The sequence below is a fragment of the Agrilus planipennis genome, unplaced genomic scaffold, assembly GCF_000699045.2.
Source record: "Agrilus planipennis isolate EAB-ADULT unplaced genomic scaffold, Apla_2.0 scaffold59, whole genome shotgun sequence".
Classification (NCBI taxonomy): domain Eukaryota; kingdom Metazoa; phylum Arthropoda; class Insecta; order Coleoptera; family Buprestidae; genus Agrilus; species Agrilus planipennis.
Window position 1 is genome coordinate 270,798 of NW_020438942.1, and position 23,312 is coordinate 294,109.

At 36.7% G+C, this 23,312-nt stretch overlaps 1 protein-coding gene across 1 annotated transcript in view; it reads left to right on the forward strand.

Moving 5' to 3' along the window:
- The first annotated feature begins 863 nt into the window (after positions 1-863).
- The window catches only part of LOC108737893 (acetylcholine receptor subunit alpha-like), a 128,833-nt gene continuing 106,384 nt past the window's right edge, over positions 864-23,312 (forward strand). The window contains exon 1 of the mRNA XM_025974578.1: positions 864-1,133. Coding sequence (XP_025830363.1) covers positions 930-1,133 — 204 coding nt within the window. The 5' untranslated portion in view covers positions 864-929. The remainder of the gene's footprint in view (positions 1,134-23,312) is intronic.

Genomic DNA, 23,312 nt, shown 5'->3' on the forward strand with positions numbered 1-23,312 from the left:
AGCAAAAATATATTCGACGATATCTCCTTATGTATGGTCTTTTAGTAGCTCTATTTCGTCTTTTTGCAAGACTTTTTCAGCAACCACAAGTACAGGGTCAATAAATACATTTATTAGCTTTTTGAAATTTTGATACGTTGGTAATGATAGACTGGGTGGTCGGTCTGGAGGTGTTTGGGAATCAGAAACATAAAAGATACGTGCCCAGATTTATTAATTGTCTTTAGAAAGCAATAACATTTAACCAAAATATTATTCATTACAATGAGCTGAATTTATTTCAAACGTTCTCATGATTAACGGTGTGAACTTTGATCCATAAAATTCTTTTTTTGGCTTTATTAGTAAGCACTAGCTTAATCCTGTATTTATTAGTGATTAGTAAAGCAACACCAAGACGAAGATTGCTCCAGTCTTGGTCTTGTTCGTGTTTATTCGGTATTGGTCTTTGGCCTTGGGTGCGATCTTGGTCTTACTAGTATAAAGATGCTCTTGGTCTCGGTGTTGGTCTTGCAGTTTTTGCAGGAGCAATATCAAGATTGCAATACCAAGATCAATTTTGCTTATCACCAATATTTATTGATAATGATAATGAAATTTAATGAGCGCTTAGTTAAACATGGTTAATCAGAGTAAGAGTTGGGTTACTGTAGCTGTCTCGTATTCCTTGCATAATTCCACGATAGGGTGTATTATTATAGGTGTCGAGGTAGGAATAAGCAAACGACGGATGGACAGACGGGATGTACGGGTTGGGTCGCGTCCCGACCGACTAGTCGCGACGTTGCTGGCTGTTCGGGGACGCGTTGCCGTCGTCGTCCTTGTTGTTGAATTCGCTTCGACGAAGGCGCCTGGATTTTGGCGGCACCACGGACGAGCGTCGTTGTCAGTAGTGCGCGCGACGGCTACAATGTAACATCGGCGTCGCGATGCTCACGTTGGTATCGGAAGCGTTACGGTGCTGGATCCTGTCGGCTTTGGTGGTTAGGTGCGCCGTGGCGGGTAATCCCGACGCCAAGCGTCTATACGATGACCTCTTGTCGAACTACAACAAACTGGTCAGGCCGGTGGTCAACACCTCCGATGTCTTACGTGTCTGTATCAAGCTCAAACTTTCCCAACTGATCGACGTGGTAAGGTTTTTATTCCTACACCTGATCTCCTCACACTCAAAACGACAATTTTCATTAGATACTACATACTGAAGATTTTTCTTGACAGCTTTTAGTCAATGTATTACTCTCCATAAAAAAAATAAAAGCTCTGAAACTGAAGGTACTTGACCTCACAGATGTGCAAATTGTCTTCTCCTAAAATGCTTCGATAAACGTAAAGTAAATATTCATTAATCGTTAAAGTATCAGTCAAATAAATACGTTGACGGGCACACCTTGTAACAGAAAACATTCATAATATTTAATTTAAACTATATCCTTAAATCGGTTTTTCCAAGTCGAAAATCTCCGTGACTCGAATAATAAATTCCGTTGCCAGGTGGGTATCTACCTATTTGAGTAGATAGAAATGGTTGGGAACTTCTGTATGCTTTACAGTCGTCAGAAAATATTACTGACCAAATTCACAATAAATCATTTTATTTGATAGAAGTGTCTGTGGAAGAAGAAAATTACTATTTGATCACACCTGCGCCTGAAAGGCCGCTTTAATGTTTCTCGAATGAAAAAAAGATGACGTGCTCTACGAATGACCAGACTCGGAAAAGTTATTTCTTCTCATACTTTGTATTCAGTTTTGAACATTGAATTTTGGGCAATCAGATACATGTTAGTTAATGTCTGCCAAATGTAAAATTGATTTCTACTTGTACCATAGCTTATACAAGTAAGTACTAAGTGATAATTATTAGTTAAGATAGAAAGAACAAAAAGGAATTTCATCATCATAAGGTCGTCAGTCCTAAAACTGGTTGGATACGCACCTCCACTCTTTCCTATCCTGAGCTAATCTTCGCATTGGTTTCCCTAAAACTAGAACAACCCATATCCTTACTATTTACGAACAGTAATCTAATCTAGAACTACATTAACCCCTCCTATCTTCCGTTTCTGGCATTAATATGTCTCTGACTATATCTTCACGTCTGAGAAGGTGTCCTACCAAACTATCTAGTCTACTACTTATTAACTTCCGTAGAGTCCTCTATTCTTTTTAATACCTCTTCATTTCTAACTTTCTCTATCCACGGTATCCTCATCATTCGCCTGTAACATCACATTTGGAGCGCTTCCGAATCCAATAGAGTCAAGGCACAAGATCTGTTTTTTCTTTTGGAACCTGCACCCTCTAGTTTATACTTCGCCCTATATTATTTCGTACTTCATGTGCAACATATTTTGATTCTGCGCTTTCTAGGAGAAGTAATTATTTACAATTATTTTCAGCCTTTAATAGTAGTTGGAAGGCAGGTACGCAAAATTCCTTGAATGAAATTAAAAAATTCTTGAAAAGTTTCAGTTATATATTGTAACCGATCACACTTTAGATGTTTCATTTAACTTGTACAATTGTGGGTATCAGCGCCTTATTCTGATTCCTCAGATGTAAAATTTGATTGCACAAATACCCCATTGAATTGCATTTTCGATTACTCACAATGCATTTCTATAATTGGCATGATTCTCGTTCCACGGTCATTGTGATCGGAGTTTATAATAGAACCGTGACTTTAACAGGAAGAAAGGGGATGAAGATAAAAATAAAAATGATAACAATCGAGAATGAGAGACTCTGTTTTGGTTGCCTTCGCGTTCAGTAATTTTCTGGGAACAATAAGAACGTGTTAAACATATCGAGCAGTTGACAAAGTTTACGTCTTCCGCGTTTTGGAATCGGCACCAGCGCGAGGAACTCTTTCTTTGTTCAACGACGACATGAATCGATGTGCAAACTTGGAAGAAACTTGGCTCACAGTTGGAATACAATTGTGCGAAAATTCGTGGATCTTGCTGACTGTATTTCACGTTGAAAATTTCTTCCGATCCGCAAAATGCTTGCCGTTTGATTTCTGCTCTGTGGAAGTAAATGTACATAAGTATGTGTGCATGTTTGGTTCCTGTAGGGATACGTGTGTTTTGGTATTATTTATGGGATGCTTTCATCCGAATCCACGCTAAAAGTCGATTTTAAATTTAAGAAGTGATTGCTGAAAGGATTACCTGCCTTTCTAAGGAATTATAGACTTTAAAGGGCGATAAAGTTAACGTTAGTGGAAAACGATTTAGATTTAAACTTTGGAAGTCATTTAAGGAACTGGTTTACGATTTACAACAGAATGTAAATTATTCCGGGGAAAGAGAACAAGAAGGAATTTTAGGGAGACCGGAGCAGTGGTAATTTTAATGAATGAATAAACAGGTTCTTATTTCAAAGAGTAAAGAGCACCTTAGATAAATGCCTTCCATGGGTTTTATCTGTAGGTAAATTTAATAAAGAGTAGACCAATGATCAAATTCCCTTCCGTGTTTCCGATATTAACAATCAAAATATATTTCTCCTATTCAACACTGTGTTAGAGTTGTTAGCTTAACAATAAACCGACATCAGTCTATACCAGAGCCGGGCAAACTTTAACTTCGCAGGAGCCGCTACATGAGGTTAGTTTGAGTCACTCCATACCCTTCAATGAGTACGAGAGAGTAACCAGTAATGAATAATTTTGTCTTTTTCTTCTCCCTTCCACTCCCATATTCCCCTTCATTCCGTAGACGAGCGAAGCCTCTCTCGCAACTTAAATAATACGTACGAAAAATTTCGTTACTACGTTCGCAAAACTATTGGGTTTAGCTATGGAAGAGGGGACTCACCTACGAAATGGAAGGGATAAGGAAAAGAAAGAATCATCTCACTCGCACTCGCAGGATCAATGAGGAGCTACTTGGTTAACCTTGAGGAGCACTCGGGAGTCAAAAGAGCCGAGTTTGCCCGGCTCTGGTCTATACTATGTTCATTTTCGAGATAGATGAAACCAAAACAAACTTGACCAGGTGATTACCAAATAGTACGTCAGTACGGCAGTCGTTATTGGCCAATCTAAACGTGGTCGCTCATCTACTGAAATATTCCAGGGTCGTATTCAGTTACAATTCAATAAATGTATGACTTTTTTATTTATTTAATCTTCATCAGTGTATAGTATTTAAAATTTTGTTTTGTGTTTTTAGTCCTAAATACAACCCTGTTGATCATTTCCGTTTTCAATAATTACATATACGGTGCATGATTGTGTTTAGAGTCAATCTTTCTTGAAGTGAGAGTTTCGTACTTTTTCTCCTTTACATTTGATTCTAGAGTTATATGCGGTAAGTATATGGTTAGCAACTTTGATAAAACCCTTATTTCGTATGCCCATGTTACCGATATTTACCTCCGCTTTCGATTTTGTTTCCAAACTTTGATCTGAATTCAGCTTCGGAGAAATAGTTGAGGGTACTTTTGCATATGCAATTTTCATGCACTGAAGCAGAACAGCGTAATTCCCTTATTCCCTCGCTCGTAATTAATTTCAGCAATTTAACTTTTAGATTCAACTTTTGGGAGTCGAAAATCCGCGTTCGAAAAACTCATAACAGCGGCTAATTGATGTAGCAAACGATTTAAAAAATTACAGCCATTTTCTAGGTAATGGTATCATCATTGCTTCCGGATATTTCTTTATTTTTACGTTTAATGCAAAAGTGTGTAAAATAGGATTACTCAAAGCAATCACTTGGATGTGACTATGTCTCCCTTTTGAGTAAGCCAGGACTTAATTTTATAGAAAATCCATTTTTTAATTGTAGTAGTAATATTTTAGATAATAGAATAAAATAATTCGAAGTGGTCTGTATTCTGTCGAAACTGCCCGACGCGGATCGCGATTTCGATCTTTTTGGATCTCATCAGCGCGTCGCAGGCAGCTCCCACAGAACACAGACCAACCTTTACCTGCTGTCTTAACAGCGCGTTTTAAAAATACCACAAATGACGTGGTGAACGCCATCCGTAGTACGATGCTACATTTTCAGCAGGTAGATATGGACCTTGTTGGAGCATACGTAATCTTAAAATGTAACATCGTAGTACAGATGGCGTTCACCACGCCATTTGTGGTATTTTCTAGTAATATTTTGTCAAACGATATTTCAAAAATCGTTTCTCCTTCGTCAGTCCGGAGGCCATAAGGAAACTTTGCGTCTGATGCAAGACGAGACAGTTTATATGGTCCAGAATACCTACCTATAAATTGGATATTGGATTCTAAAACTGTAGTCGATTCTTTCTTTTACTATTTTTCCTATTTATAAGGAAATTGGGTGTGAAAGACAAATCGGCAGAAACTGAACGAGTCGAGGGGAGAATCAACGAAAAGAGAACCGAAAGATAAAAGATTTATTGCATGACACGTAAAGTTCTGGACATCCGTACACTAAGCCTACTGCTTTCTTTTCTGTAATGATGGAATAGATGTGACCGCATGGATTAGACCGACTTACCGACAATCTACTATAAAAAAAGGCGAAAAGCCTAAAAGGTAATACTTCTTGATCTTTATCTCCAAACAGTTATAACACATGTATTTTACCAAACGAATATCACGTTGCTGAAATATTTTGTCATTGGAACAGTTTGTGCGGTATATTTTGACAATAATATCGACATGTGATACCTCCAAAATGCACAAAAGTAAAAAGCAGTGTTGGATGCAATTATTTTAGGTATATATCCTTGAAGACATTCCCCATTTCTGGGAATGCACTTGACCCATCTCTAATAAAAGCATTCCTGGAAGTCCTTAAAAGTCAAACTTTTCAGGTTGTTTAGCATTCTACAGTTATCACATCACCCCTTGCCGTTCCCATATGATATTTTTGCACTTACGTAACAATAATAAACGGTAAAGGGATACGTCAGGCGAGTAGGGAGAGTGATCTGCTGTAGGATTGAACTACAAGTCAGAAACTCACGGACACTCACTGAGTGAATCTGCAAAAGTATCAATCTCATCCATTACCCTCACATAAAATTGGATTTATACGATGCAGAAGGCAGGATTTAGTGATTACCATTTGGAAGGAAATTCGGCATATGGGGTAGGAATAGTTTTGTTTCCTTCAACACATTAGGGCGGCCGTCATCTTGGTAATGAACCAGCATTATATTCTCCAATACCTACTATTACTGAAAAGCTTAATCCAATTGATAAAGACTCTTCTTTCTAATGTGTTATCTCAGTAACAGTGCTTAACACTACAACAATATCATAAGAGTTTTTGTTCAAGTTTCAACAAAATTTGGATGTTGAGTCGTTGTTCCATCCATTATCCAATTTCTGCTAAGGCCTGACGCTTCAGTAAGTCAGTAAAAACCCTAGAAGCTCTATTATCGTAAATACTTATTGGATGGATCGTATTATGGTCAATTTAATGACCTGCGTAAGGTTTCTTTAATTTTGGGAATCTTTCAAGTATACTATCTACCTTTTGCAGTTGGTTATTTTGGAACGCGGCAGCGATATGGCAACAGAAGTGTTTGGTATTATGTAAATGTATAAGTACATATGAGATGTTAAATGGTCAGAGTTTTCAACAGATCTTGGAAGTTCTTAAGAATCCGATTTTCATTATTCGAAAGCGCATTTAATGGGTTATAAGTTTAGAAACCAATCGTAATGTGAAAACTTTTTCAATAACACCAGACAAATCTGCTCAGCCAAAGTCAGATTAAAATCTGTTCGTTTGGTACCCCTGCTCTGATCGGCAACATTTCCCGAAATTAAACTTCAACCAATAACGATTGAATCGCGCTTTTCGCATTTTCCCCAAACTGAAATCCTCTTTAAAACGTTTTTCTTCGAAAGTCGTTATCAATAACTGATTTCCATTACGCCACTTTCTTTTTCTAACTTTATTTACAATTTAAGCATTTCTCATCTTTTCCGAGGCGATTGCTATACGTAACGAAATGAAGTCGCATTTAACATTAAAAATTCAAGACGTGAACGTAGAGCGATAAGAAACATAATTTGGAATATCAGTTTTAAAAGTGATAAAGTCAAATATTTCAAGAGCAAGAACTGCTGCTTTTGTAATAACCTAGCAACTACTAAACACATAGTTATCGGAGGGTATTTGGGGTATTGGAATAATGCACTTAAATAAAGGTAGAAATGAAGAGGTATTAAAAAGAATAGGTGAACAGAGGACTCTATGGAGGTCATTGAGGAAAAGGCGAGATAGGTTGGTAGGACATCTTCTTAGACATGAAGGGGTAGTTAGAGATGTAGTAAAAGCAGAAAGAGAAGTCCAGAGTAGGAGAGGTGGACTTATATTAGATTACTGTTCACAATTAGTTAAGGATGTGGGATGTTCTATTTAGTTTTAAGGAAATACGAAGATTAACTCAGGATTGGAACAAATGGAGGTGCGTGTCCAACCAGTCAATAAGTATTCAACTATTTTCTTCCAAAGATCAAAATGAAGTAACACAACGACATCAGGAAAGAGTATTACTGGGAATGTAGCAGTTCTTACTGTTTCAATATTACATTAATACCTTCGCCAAATTCTGACCAAAACCTTAAACGTTATTATTGGGAATTACAAAAATGTAGTAGGGGTGCATTGTTTTGCTATCTCTTCGTTTTACTTCGTCTTATTAATATCACTGATCGGTTGAACGATGAAAAGACGATATACGTAAACGTTATTATTGTGATTCTCAATTGTTTGCTTAGGTACATTACAAAAATTTCCTAGGGTTGCATTGTTTCGCCATTTCTTTGTTTTGCTTCGTGTTATTAATATCATTGATCGGTTGCAAAGTTCAACGATGAAAAGATGATATATTTCCTGTTCCTGGAAACAGGCGGTTAAGGATACGGTGTACTGTTCTGCCGAAAATCACGTCATGGATAAGAGAAAAAGAAGCTATTATCTTACAGGTCTAGCGTTTATAAAAAAGGAACAAAAGGCATTAACACCTATTAAAGATGGATATACATACATATATGTAGTGACAGTTTAACGTTTCTCTTTCTTATCTCACAAAAGCGTTTGATCGGGTTTCCGTCCAAATGGAAGAAGAACGAAAGTTAACGATATCGCCACTGACACTGTTCTGTAAAATTAGTTAACGGTGCATAAAGTCTTAAGATTACTTTAAGGGCACTTTAAACATTCAGTCCATAAAACCATTTGGAAACGCAGTTATTTGCAACAAATTGCTGTATCAGATTTACTGCTTTGCCATGACGGCATCAAATTAAAAAAAAATCCGAATTCAATCTCTTTTGAGAGATTTTCGTTTCTTTTGTCACTATTTTGTAAAAATAAAACAATTGTTACCATCATAATTCCATGCAAAGGCAGACACAATCGCAGACTACAGTCGCAAGATAATCCCTTTGATGAGATGTGCTGTATGAAGGTAACTACTCTGATGATTGGGTTTATGCCATTTTCGATTAAAATTTCACGCTTTTAGATAATGTTGTTCTCGAAGAACTATAGTCAATATTATTAACTTTATATTTGTAAACATATTGTACTTGTAATAAGCATTACCTTCACAGAATAATTTGCACTTGGTCAGGCATCATTTCATTCTAGTGATCCACTTCATTACCTTCGAAATTTACAAGGCGTCTTTATTAGAGTATAGCAGTAGTTTTGCATTTGTTCTGTATTATCCTGGTAAATGTAGAAATATAAAACCGAAATGGCGAATGCGAGATAAGCCACGTCTGTTATTTAAAACACCGTTTCCAAGAGGACTTGTTCTGCTTTGAATGGAGAACCAGCCAGTTTTATTACTTTAGTCGATTTGCGAAGTTAGTTGCCCCTTTCTGGATCGTGTAGATATATGCATGTGTGTATATTATTTTCAGTTTTTTGCTAGTACACCGTGGACAAAATTGTCTGTTTTAATGATGATGATACAACTCGGCTATAAAAAATAATATCCATGTCAGATAACATAATAGATTGGAAGAGGAATTATGGATATTAAAAATCTACATTATCGGATAGATCGCTAATCTGCAACCAACAACGCGACAGGTCCAAACATGTATCCCTCTAGGTATATGTTGTAAGAGATCATACTATAATGATCTCCTCAAGTATTTTTCTGTTAGTGTAGGAAACAGGAACTCATTAAATAAACCTTTTAAAATATACTCCGTTAAGGACAGCTTACTTGCAACTACAGCTGTTTGAAATTTTGACATTAAATCCTAATTTTTTATTTTTCTTTAGGAATTTAGATGTATCGAAGTGTGATATTTTTTCAATACTTTTCTGGTTGAACTTTTATTAGTTTTAGTTCTTTTAGTACTTTTTTGCTATTTTACTATTTATTTTCGCCATCCATTCTCTTGGTGTTATGTCTTAGTCCTGTGGTAGAATTAGTTGATTTATGGATTGAAGGTAAAAGCCATGAAATGAATATATTTTACCGTACTTGTCAGGTCAGCCCATGTTTTGAAGTTTCAAAACGAATTGCTCACGGGAGAGATATTTGTCTCTATAAGCAAGTCAATTTTTTCACTGCGGGAAATTTAGGGTGGTTTTTTCAAAATCCATCTAAATTTATTAATAGCATCAGTCACTCCATTCCATTCAGAGGTAATACATTTTATTATTAGGAATTTGTTAATACAGATTGAAATGAACATGTTGAACAATCAAAAAAGCAATTGAAACATGTGGTGCCAGTGACAGGTAAAATAATGTATTTTTAAAGGAAAACGTTTTATTCTAATTCAAATTTGTCGTCATTACAGAATATCAGATTTACAGAAGATATCCATTTGTACAAATTTTTCTATACCATATAATATTTTTCAAATGATGATGCCGCTCATTGATATGTTCGGTTGAATATTGAATTGAACAACCAGTCTTAAAACTTTGTTAACCGGTTTAAAACACTGCAGTTAAGACTAAACAACTGCAAATGGAGATATGCTGTCATTTACTCCGATCATATTGTCACGTATACTACTTTTATTTAACTATTTGCTGTTTAATTAACACTGCTATTATTAATTATCATTGCAACACTAAATGAACACTCTGTCGCTTCGTTTTGTATCACCACCTAAGTCGCGCTCGATCTCGCTACAACTATTTATAGAGACTGGCCATATTCTAGAATGATCTAGTACATGCCGTTTAAAAACCTGGCCATGTATATTGGGTTGCCTATACGCATGTGACAATATTAATCAATATACCTGTACAGAGCAAAACTACCTGTGTTACGGTGTGCGCCTGAGAGCGAATATGTTCGAAATTGCGATCAATATTTAGCGGTTTTGGTAATTTGTTTCTACTTTGATAAAGATAATTAATTTTCTCCTTAAAATGTACACAGCATTATAAAAAGTTTGGAATACATATGAGCCCAGTTAACTAGTTCATCTGATTTTTTTATTCAACATTTTGTTGCTTTCTCAATTACTAATGCTCGTTGAGCTTCGTTATTTACATGCTACGCTGTCTCGTCAATTTTTGACGAGCTACATGTCGTGTAGATACTGTGAGGTTGAATTATTTTTTTTTTCTGCATTGGTTACACGCAGTCTTTTCAAGTTTTTTATATTACGACTTCACGTTAATTACAATTGAACGGATTAAGTGCTGGGTAGCAATTAAAATAAAAGTTTTGCGGAACCCTTCACTGGCACCTGCATATATCCACTCAAAACTTTTCCAGCTCAACTTTTTCAACGGTCGGACAAGTTTAAATCCACGTTCATGTTGCTGACGTGTCTGACACTTAAGGGAGAAACTGTTTATTCAGAGATTAATAAATGGCTCACAAATCCAATTTTATTTCGACCTTTTTTACTTTTTTCTTTTATTAGCTCCCCTCGACTCGTAAAAACAGAAATTCATAAATCAAATTTTCGGCAGCAGCAAGAAAAATCCTTCGCGGAATCATTCATTCTTTGGATAGGTGAGTGATATTGCCTAAGTAGTACATAGTACTACTGGTAAATGTCAACACAATGAAGAAATTCAACAATATTCCATACATAGTATACATCGTGATAATTTTCACGTAGGGTGAACGTAGCTCATAATTAACTTTCGATGTTAAGTAGTACATATTCCCACTTATCTACCCTTTGTCACATGAGTCAAAGATAGAATACTTGGTCCATACGCAATCTCTCACTAATGCTACTATTTGATCTTCAAGATACAAATGCGATGAATGGTCATGTTAGTGTTGCATGTAAGCAACCCGCCATACGCGAGAGAGTTCATTAAAACCTACATTCTGGAATGGAATCATTCTAGAACAAGTCCAGCCCCTATAAATAGTTGTGCCGAGAACGGAAGCAGAGCAGTTCTGGTTAAGCAATTGGTGTTTTATTACGCGACATAATAATTTATTTAAAAGTTTTTTCGGAAATAACGAGATTCATATTGTTCGGATTATCTTTTTAAAAATTCTATATGAAATTATGAAATGGATTGTTTTGTTTCCTTATAACAAGCTCTTTTAAATGATGTCCAAAATATTTATGTACCAATTTNGTAGTGAGTATGATCCATCAGATTCCAACTCATTTGTTCACAAAGTCAAAATTGTAACCCATTGATAACCCTCTCCCCCCAATTAAGAGTCGACACAGAGAAAAAGAAGAGGAAGTTGACTCTACAAAATGGCAAACTTTCACGGTAGTGAGTATGATCCATCAGATTCCAACTCATTTGTTCACAAAGTCAAAAATAGCTTCAGGATATAAAGATTTATTAGCAGTTGCTGAAAACCATGAAAGGAATAAGATCAGATTCGATTGACATTGAGATATTTACTTAAATATCATAGCAGTAAGATTGACAATAAATGCTATGCTATGGTTCAAGGGATTGCATCGAGAGCTTAACTGGAATGCTAATTTTTACTATGAAATTGAGTGAATTTCTAAATAGTGTTTCCATATCTGTATTAATTGATCAAAATTTATATAATGACGTAACGGATCAATTTAAACTGGTAATTTAATTTCATATCGAGAGAATTCGTTCGATATGAAAACTAACATTTGACAAATTGCTTCTTGACAAATGTTGCATTATTATTCATTTGGACAGTTACGTATTGTTTGCATTTGTTTCAGGTAATTGCAAAACAGGGCATATAGAGTCGACATGATAAGGTTAAATTTTAATTTATGTAACTTTTAATGAAATAGTCGAGATGAACTCGTTTCCTGGTAGCCTGGATATCCGGAGGTGTTGAACAGGATATCTAATTAGGCGGGAGAAATTTCTACCTACAAATGCGAGAAAAGCTAAAAAATAGAAAATGAATATAGAAAAGAGAAAATTTAATTTTGTTGAAATAGTTGATAATGATGAAGGCGCCTGAAGGCTGATAACGTATAAATCTTAGAAGATGGAGTGTTTATGTACCCGTAGTACAGGTCAGTTTGATAAAGAGTGTTGTACGAAATGTTGGTCAGTGGCATTACCCTGTCTAATTTTTCTCACCCCCAAGTATCACCCATACGTTTCCACGATTCCTAAATGGAGGCTGAAGAGAGCCTTCCACCTTACCCTCCAACGTAATCCGGAAGGACCACTCACCCACCAAAATTAGTAGCTGGTGGGAATGGGACATCCAAAACTTTTTTGAGTTTTTGAGTTTCATTGGTTTGTAAAGACTGCTATGGAGTGCCGATGAGATCTAATAGCAACAAAATCGCGATTGTTAATTATGGAATATCTATAATGATTTACAGTGACGATGACGGTTGATTTTATGACAGCACCTCGCTTACCTAATTGAGACTTACCCAATAGTTAACCTCGTGATTACAGAGCAATATTCCTGGAATCCATGCAAAAAACATAAGGACCTTTATATTGCCTACGTATTGCTGTATTTTTCACTATTTTAATGTTATTATTTTATGAAATATACAGACACTCTTAGAAAGAATAGGAGAACATAGGTCTCTATGGAAGTCAAAAAAAAAATAGGCGAGATCGGTTGGTAGGACACCTTCTCAGTCATGAAGGTCTAGTCAGAGACATATTAGGGGCAGAAACAGGAGTTAGGAGGGGTAGAGGTAGACCTAGGTTAGATTACTGTTCAGAAATAGCTAAGGATGTGGGTTGTTCTAGTTTTAGGGAAGTGCAAAGTTTGGCTCAGAATAAGAAAGAGTGGAGGTACGTGTCTAACCAGTCTTAGGACTGACGACCCTATGATGATGATGATAGATACTATCATTACAACTCGCTTCAATTTTCACATAGGAAAAACTGGAAAAAGCAATTTCTAGAGATGATTATGTATTATTACCAACGAATAAAGATAATTGGGAAAACTGAGGAAAACGTTTGACCTACAATAATTTTTCCATTGCATTACAAAAAGTTGACGTGATATCAACTTAACAAGTACCTAATCGGCGGAATGCAGTGGAAAGTGTGCGTGCGTGTTACGTCAGTTTTAGAGAATATTTTGTTATACATTGAGAGAGTGGAGAAATCGTTCAATTAATACAACCACAAAATCGATACGGAGAGGATGAATTATGTGGGCGAATCCAGCCTATACCCACTACTTCACACTCGGATTCTTTTTTCGGGCTCCTGCATTGACTGAAAGCAGAAAGGAAATAAAAAAGTAGCTGAAAAAGCCGCGTTCAATGATGCGACCAGTTAAAGCAGCTGACGAAGTAATTGTAACAATCGATCAGATCTTTTTCTTTTTCGCTGATACTATCCTTCCGATGTCTCTTCATCACGAAGATTAGAAAGCACATAAAAAGTTACCAGAATTACATTTTCGATCACACCAACGAAGGAGTACAATTATGACATACATACTCTATCGTGTAAAAATCAGAAATATTTTTTGTAGGACAATGTAGGACATTTATAAGTGATAACTCTTTTTCCTTTACAATTGGCACATCCTATTCGAGGAATCATTGATTTCTTATTTATATCGACCAATGCGCTTGATAAACGATAGGAGTAATTACAATTGCAGGTCTTCGAGTTTTTATATTTTAATTAACAATTTACTGCAACTGCTTTCCTTTGTCGTGCTCTAATCTATGGTTGTGTCTTTACACATGAGAGTATCTCCAGACACAAAGGGATTTCCCCTTCCATCAGCGGCTGTTTAGGTTTTCAATGTTAGATGGCGCCAAGTTCTACACCAGTCTGCTATTGCATTGTTTTCTTGATCATTGCTTCTGCACTATTATTATAATTTATTGTGATTATCAAATGGTTCGTCAGTGACTTTATTCCACTAGAAAGATAAATCCATTTTGCAGTCTCCTACTTCAAAAGAGCACGTCTTTCTTAATTATCATTTGGCAAAGAATGTCTTAAATATAAATTTGTAGAAAATACTACAAATGGCGCAGTAAACCCCATTTGTAGCACGATGCTACATTTTAGGATTACGTATGCTCCAACAAGGTCCACTTGTGTGGATATCTACTTGCTGAAAACGAATCCCGGCGTAGCCAACTTCAACGTGATAGGCACGTTAGCTTAATCGAATAATAATAATAAATTTGTAGTCCAAAATATCGCCGAGTTGGCTATAAATTAGGTACTTGTCTTGTGAGAGAACAGGCACTAAGTCGTTTCTTATCAAGCGGCTTGCGGCTTATGTGTAAGACAATCGGAAGGTTATCTATACCGAGAGGAATGTGAAGACGGACACCCCGTCGGCGATTTCCNTATATGAAATTATGAAATGGATTGTTTTGTTTCCTTATAACAAGCTCTTTTAAATGATGTCCAAAATATTTATGTACCAATTTTATAGTTAATCGTCCATTTTATTGATGTAGATATTTTCCTTGTGGTCATTATTGCCTAAACTAAGTATACAAAGATTAGTAGTGTGTAAGGGTTAAAATAACTAGAAGGATCATTGAAACAACAGTGCTCTATCCACAAATTAATTGTATCTTAACCCGAGAGTCTATTGCTAACTCAATAAAGGTATTGATCAGTGTTGTGTTCTTCTGAACAAAACGTAATGTGTAGGTAATGCTGTAAATACTATAATACTACAATTAATTTAATCTTAAATTAAACTGGAATTCTCAGTTTAAACTTCTCTTACTCACTTTCTCCCCAGTCTTTTGCATTTAAATTGAGTACCCACGTAATAAAGATGCAAATGTCTCGCGCCTCTTTTGCTAATGCCAGTAAGTGGATGGTTTATTATCCGTCTAGTCTAGCAACGTAATACTGGTTGCCATGATCTTGTTTTGACTAGCTCGCGTGGGGTAAGCACCCGGTTAGCTGTTGTAGTATGCATAAATACCAACGAGTATCTAAAGCGTACGAGTCCACTCCACGTAGACGGTTTTTGTTCAAAGTCAAACGGATATGCTGATGTTTTGCTGTTAAAAACGAACTCACAAAGCAGTTGGCAATTTTCTAATTATGAATTTCGTGTCAGTCTTTACATCAAATAGTGCTGAAAGGCACCTTAATTATACATCGTTACAATATTGAACTTCAAAATTCAAAAATTCTTGTGTTTGATGTTACCAGTTGCTATTTCAACAGTGTGTTACATGATATGAGAAATTAATATTTTTGAGGAACAAAAGTATTGGTTACGTTGACCATGTAATATTGAAAGAGCCGTGTCTTGTGGGTCCTATAGCCTTATATCAGTTTTCATTCCCGCACTCTAATACCGGCGACTTAAGCTTAGTACTATGTTGTAGGATACGGCGGAAGAGAAGAACTTAATTGCATTTCCTTTCAATAAGCTTATGTTGCTAGGCAGGTTGTTCCACTGATCTAAGTTGAGGTGCAGAGTAGCGAACAGAGCGAAAAAAGAAACTTTTGGTTGTTTCATTCCCACCAGTTACTAGTGCTGGTGGGCGAGCAGTCTCTCAGGACTACGCCCGAGGATAGGGGGAAGACCCACTTTAGCTTTCTTTTAGGAATCGTTGGGACAGGAGGGTGCTTGTTGAGGTGAAAAAGATGAGACGGGTGAAATGCAGACACAAGAGAGTGAAAGATTATCTGCATTTGCTTAGGTGGCCCAAGGAAACCACAGAAAAGTTTGGACTAAGATAGGCGTATCCGCTGTAGCAGATTAAGTATATTTGTAAGAGTAAAGCTGGATGATGATCTGACTTCAGTCTATTTGCGAGGTCAATAGTCAGTAGAGGATGAGTATATTTGCGAGACTAATAGCGTATTCCCTGTACTGGCTTTAGTGTGTCTGTGGACCAAGTCAATGATACTGCAACGTCATTCAAGTTCCTGTCTTTCATTGCGGCAAGACTGGATGTGGGTTGGGAGACGACCAGATAGTGACACTGTCTAAACCACGAAGATGGCGCCGGAACTGAGAGGGTTTGCGGTCGCCGAGTACATCTGTTGTATGGTTCTTCTTCCGGAGGGTTGACGATGATGTCACGTACTTATACGCGGCATATCAGGGATTAAGATTAATTTGGTAACATCCGAAGTGATCGCAGAGACATCAAAACTGCGATCTACCAAGCAGAACCATAACTCCACATCGGAAGGGACAGTTTAACTGTTAAGCAATCGACGGATGCTGGAACGCCGCGAGCTGATTTGTTTATGCGGCTTGAGTTACCCTTTTGTTAACGTGGTGCTGTAGATGCTGTCGATCTTTCCGGTATGAGTCCCAGAACGGCGCTGTAGCTTATTTTCCCCATTCGAAGGCACCGTGCTTTTCAGGGTCACCAATATAGCGTACGTGACACTAACAGATAAAGATGCAAGGCTCCAGTCTGTTTGTGAGATTGGAGCTGGATGATTATGTAACTATGGTCTATTTGCGAGACCCATCTTCTTCTCACTATTGACCAAATAGACCATAGTCATATCATCATCCAGCTCCAGTCTCACAAATAGATTGGAGCCTGACATCTTTATCTGTTAACGTCACGCATGTTACATTGGAATCGAACCGGCATCCTACCTAATGCAAATCAACGGTCTAAACCTGTAGGTCAAGCCGCTTGGTGGGCGAAAAACCTATTTCACATTCATAGACTCCTTAAAACATAGTCTATTACGAACACCTACACCTAAGTTAACAATAATACGTACACTAATCATTTTATTGTACGTATTATGTAATTTAAAAGTGTTCGAAACAAGAGAAACTAATTTAAACTTACATGACGACCTTTCCAGCATTGGCTTTGAGCAAATTTCATCGGATCCCACCTGCAGTTTGACGGTTTGATTCTTGTTTACGTTTCGTTAACAGAATACAGAAAACTAATAAATTTCCAATGACCTGACGGAATATTTTGATCGTTTTCTTTCACTGAGCGCATTCAGTTAACGGCGAAACCGCAGAAGCAATCAATCAAATTGGTTTGGAAGCTGGTCGACGCTTAAGCTTAAACAACCTCCCCATGAATAAAAACATGCTTATTTTTCCAACTTTGGCAAAGCATTTTTTATCTTGTCCTCTTGAAAGTTGGTTGTCCTCATTTTTTTTATCCATATGCTTTCTTGTTTTTATTACCAAAAATTTGGTCCAAATTTGACAAAAAAAATATGGAAATATTTTATTGACCATACTACAGCTATATTTTATGTTTTTATCATATCAGCCGATAATTCTTTTGGACGAAGCCAACGTGTCGTTAATTCAAAACCATTGTCTGTGATATCGAAATTCTATGAATGCAGGACATTCTAATTGCTGTCTATCTCTGTTTTAATTAAAAATATGAACTGATGGAGCTGAACTGAAATGAACTGAACTGAACACAGGAAGAACCAATAAAAAATCCAAAATTGGCATCACCAAAATGACTCACCAATAAAAAAATGTCGGACAAGGTTTGGGTTGAATCAGGCTCCGATAATGGTACATACATGACAGTCTGATTTCAAAAGTATTACAGTTAACAATGCAATAAAATATTTCACTGGTTTTGAGTGAAACATGTAATATTATTAAATGGTTATGTGTTGCATCTATACAGTCCTTTTTGATGATTAGACATTATTGCTACTGGGCGAACAGTTTCGCCGATCTACTTTCTGCGGAGGGTTTTCTTCGACCTCCTCATAGGTGGCGATTGGGGAAATCACAGAAAAACTGAACCAGGATAAGCGGATCCAACATTGCACTGGCGGCGGTATCCTTCTGAATTCTTAATTCTGATATAAACCTTTGGAATCGCGTCACTCGATCCAAATTGAAACTTAAAAGAATGTTTGGGTGTTTCAGCCCAACCAGCTAATGCTAGTGACGGGCAGCTTCGACGACCTACACTCTGATGAAAAGCCACAAGAATGGGCGAAGGGTCCTCTTCCACTTCCGGGAGGTGATTGCGAAGATGAAGATGAGACGAACGAAATGAAGACAGAAAAGAACTGAAAGATTATCTATGGAATATTGTTGCTCCACATTTGAGGAAATGCTACAAGGCACTCATAGGAAAAGCTGGACTAGAGTAGGCGGATCCGAAATCGAACGGGTGGTGGTGTTCTCTTCGGCTTCCTGATAGGTGGTGATTGGGGAGATGGACGAAATGAAGTTAGAAGAGAACTAAATGATTATTTGCGGAATATTGTTGCTCAGATTTGCTACACTCCACTCAAAATGTTGGAAGGTAAGGCGGAGGGTCCTCTTCGGCTTCCTGGTGGGTGGTGATTGGGGAGATGAAGATGAGACGAACGAAATGGGTGGTAATTGGGAAGAGAAAGATGAGACGAACGAAATGAAAACAGAACAGAAGTGAAAGATTATCTAGGATTTACAGAAAAACTTAGACCTATATAGACTCGGTGTCCCCCTTCTCGGTCTAAACTGAATCTATAACACAGTTTACGTCCCTGACAGGTACGCAAACCAATTAATAAAAAACACATTTTGCTGTTATAAATTAAAACGCCAGATTAAGTTATCAGTTCATGCACAGATGGTAGTTTTTTATATTAGGCGGGTAGTATTCTTCTGCTTCTCTTCCTCCGCTTTTAGTAATTTTTTAAGTAAGGAGGGCTGCTACAGTTTAATTGTTAAAAAGCTTCCTCTTTCCATTTAGACATTACCCGTCTCTTGAAACATATTTACGGCTGTTTGAATAACAATGCCCTGAAATGGACAAATATTTTTTCATTAGTATCAGCAGCTGGTTTGGACGCTTCTTTAAAGATTCATTTCCACCTTTTCTTTTGTAGTTCTCTCCGTCTCTTTTTACGTTTCGTTCCCGTTGTTCTCCGTGTTTCTATTTCAAATATATCCGGGCTTTCAAATTGTAACCTCACTTCGGTTAAAATGTCATGTAGCACTGGGATACCTAAGACGCGGAGTATTGCATTTCCTCCTGAAATATCTCGAATACCGAAACAGACACGGAGCAAACCTCAATGACGGCCATAGAGACGTATCATTGTATGTATGTTTATATGTATAAGTACATTTTCATCTAGATTAAAATATATATCAGCAGCTCACTGCCGGATATTTATTTTCCGCAGCATAATTCGAAATTGTACACCAGCTCTCGTCTCGCCACTTTATGAAATAACCGGCGACTAAAGTGTTAGCAAAACCGTCACTCTACGACGACCGCTCGCTTTTTGTTTTTTCGCTTTTATTTTTTTTTCTTGTTGCTGGATTAAAAGGGTAGCAGCAGACATCGAGCAAGGCCAAGTACGCTTTCAGGACACAGTACATTGTGCAGTCACTCAGGAAATTTCAGTCTAAACTGAGATTAGAACTGAATAGTTGGTTATAACTTGTGGTAATTAAAAGGCCAAATGCAGTTATGTAAATAGACTCGAGTGGTTGAAGCTACACCATGAATTACCACTACATCTATCTCATGCACAGGATGTGCCATCTTGTGACCTGCGTTGGAACTGTTTTGATTTGTTGGAACATGTCTACGTTTCGGATACAATATTAATATATATACATATATCTTCAGAATCCAGTTGGATAAATGTGCAACTATTCATTTCAGAAGTTGAAGTGTTCATTTATAACCAACTGATGTAGAGAATTTGAAATATATTTTATTGTATTTTTCAAAAAAACATGAAAAATTTGAAAGATAGTGGTATAAACGCCACAACTTTGCACTTACACGATATATAAAATGTAAATACAAACATTTAGCATAAAAGTATGAGTACCAAAATTAAAGAATTAATGGAGCAACTGACGCCATCTTGTATCGGGAAAGCAAGAGATTCTTTTACACCTGGAGATTGTCTTAATTCACATAGAGCACCAAGGAAGGTAGTATTTGTAGATGATTGTATATGGAGGTACTACGATTTTACAAATTACCAATTATCAATTACCACCTATAGCATGGCATTTCTTATTTCATGTAAATCAACGAATGAAGGCGCGCGTCAATCTTCAATAGCCCTTTTGGATCATAACAAATACTACGAAAAATGAGAGAAGATGGTATAGTTTGGTACAGAAGGATCTCCTCTTTCCAAAAGTAGGAGTTGAAGTAATATTCTGCGAGTTCTAATTATTTTCATTGTCAAAACTTGTGGCCGATAATAGAGCAACAAAACAGAAGATGGAGATATCGGAAAATAGGTTTGTATCTTATCAGTTATGGTGGAAAACGTTGATGGGTCAATGCTCATGAAAACGAAGAGTTCTCGTAATGAAGTTTCATGTAAAAAATTTTTAATTTTTTTTTAATTCTTTCTTTCTCTTTTACCAAAAGCTGGAGATAATTATTCTCAAATCTAAAGGTGCTTGCTTACTCTTTTCTGGCTTTAATAAATGGTGCCTTCGCTTAGTTACTTGTTACACTTAATCTTTTCTTTAGAGAGTTCCTAATATTTCATCTGACATTATGGATTTCGTTCGTTTATCATCAAAAAGTCCATTGTATAAGAGTTCAGCAGCAATTCCATTGTTTTCATGATGCATTGTCGTGTCCTTTCCGTCCAGCGGGCAGAATAGTCGGGAAAGGAAATTTAACAAAGACTGAAAACATTGTATGTATGTACCTACGGTCTAATGCAACCTTTCTGCTACAATGTCATCGGACACGCTAATAAAAGTGTAAGAGCTCGAAGTACCAGTAAATAGTTTGGAGCGCCGGTGAAGCACGTGTGGATGTACTTGGTCTCATACGAAATCGATTTAAAAAGTACGGAGGTGATTGCGAGCAAAAAGAGAATTTGTTATTCCCATGTGAAACTTACCGGGATTTTATATACAGGCTTGCTGATGGAAAAGTTGGAAATTCAAGAATTTTGTAGTTCACGCGGATTTATAAGGGTATCTGGTAATGGTCTTCGACAGTCGAAATTCGTTATATAAAAGGTAATGGAAAATAAAAACTTTGATGTGAACTTGAACAGTAAACAAGTTTTCATTAACGCTAGCTTATTGCCAGACCTGGTCTGTAAATGAAATACATTTCATTTCATGTGACAGTGATGACATTAAGTGGAAGGACATGTTTTTAATAAGGATGTCAAAATTACTCATTTTGAACTTGTTTGCAAGTAATTCCTAAAAACTCACCAATAGTTGTTTAAAAGTTCTACATAATTCGGTATGTTGGAAAGAATCTTGTTTATTGCATCGTCAATTGCTATATAAAAAATGAACACATGAATATCAAATTCTGCTTCTAATTCCTATTGGTCCCCCGTATTTCTTCGATCGTCCTTTTTGGCAACCTCATTCTTTCTATCTTTTTGACCTACTTCCATTCTAACATTCGTATTTTGATGAACTGAATTTAAATAATGACACCTATTTGCGTTTTCAACAACGATTCCTACTTTACATCTGGATGATGGCCAATAGTTTTCCATCGCCATGGTGTCAAAAAATGTTACACCTATACCATTTTTAGAATAATTTAACTTGTTTGGGTCATTTTTTGTCATAAGCACAAAATTTCTCAATGTTGAATACACAGCAGTAATCTTTTGGCACAGATGATTTCAATTTGATTTTAGTACTGCGTTCAATTTAAATTGGAAAGGAAAAAGATAAATCATTATAAAAATTTGTGAATAGATATAGAAATGCGAATTACGTTATTTAGATGTGACTCATTAAGTTTTGGATTAATCATCGTACCATGCACTTGATGATATTCAACTTCTTGCTACAGCGTTGTTACTCTTCATCTAAAGAAGTTAGAGATATGACCCTTCCCTTTATTAGAATGCGCCGTAGCATAATTCCAAATTGAATCATATTTGTCTGCGGAGCTCATTTCTATACCGATCATCGAGCGAGAACTAGACAAAAATGTACAGTACCATTTGCAAAATTATTTAAACTGCCTCGTTAAAATTTACGAATATGCTTTATTTAAAAGCATATTTAGCCAAAAATAATAACAAGTTAATTAACTTAACGTTCTACACACCTATAAAACTTATGCTTTCTTTCCTAGTGTTAATTTATATACATTTTTGTTTTAAGAAATTGCTAAACATTTTCGTCTAGTACTGTACAGTTCTAGCCGATTTTCTAAGACCGCCCATCGAGAGCTCTGCTCGTTCAAGCTTGTTCCAACTATTTCTGTCTTGCTCACGCCTAGTGCGTATTCTTTCTATATTCGCGCAAATTTCTTCAANCGATTTAGATTTAAACTTTGGAAGTCATTTAAGGAACTGGTTTACGATTTACAACAGAATGTAAATTATTCCGGGGAAAGAGAACAAGAAGGAATTTTAGGGAGACCGGAGCAGTGGTAATTTTAATGAATGAATAAACAGGTTCTTATTTCAAAGAGTAAAGAGCACCTTAGATAAATGCCTTCCATGGGTTTTATCTGTAGGTAAATTTAATAAAGAGTAGACCAATGATCAAATTCCCTTCCGTGTTTCCGATATTAACAATCAAAATATATTTCTCCTATTCAACACTGTGTTAGAGTTGTTAGCTTAACAATAAACCGACATCAGTCTATACCAGAGCCGGGCAAACTTTAACTTCGCAGGAGCCGCTACATGAGGTTAGTTTGAGTCACTCCATACCCTTCAATGAGTACGAGAGAGTAACCAGTAATGAATAATTTTGTCTTTTTCTTCTCCCTTCCACTCCCATATTCCCCTTCATTCCGTAGACGAGCGAAGCCTCTCTCGCAACTTAAATAATACGTACGAAAAATTTCGTTACTACGTTCGCAAAACTATTGGGTTTAGCTATGGAAGAGGGGACTCACCTACGAAATGGAAGGGATAAGGAAAAGAAAGAATCATCTCACTCGCACTCGCAGGATCAATGAGGAGCTACTTGGTTAACCTTGAGGAGCACTCGGGAGTCAAAAGAGCCGAGTTTGCCCGGCTCTG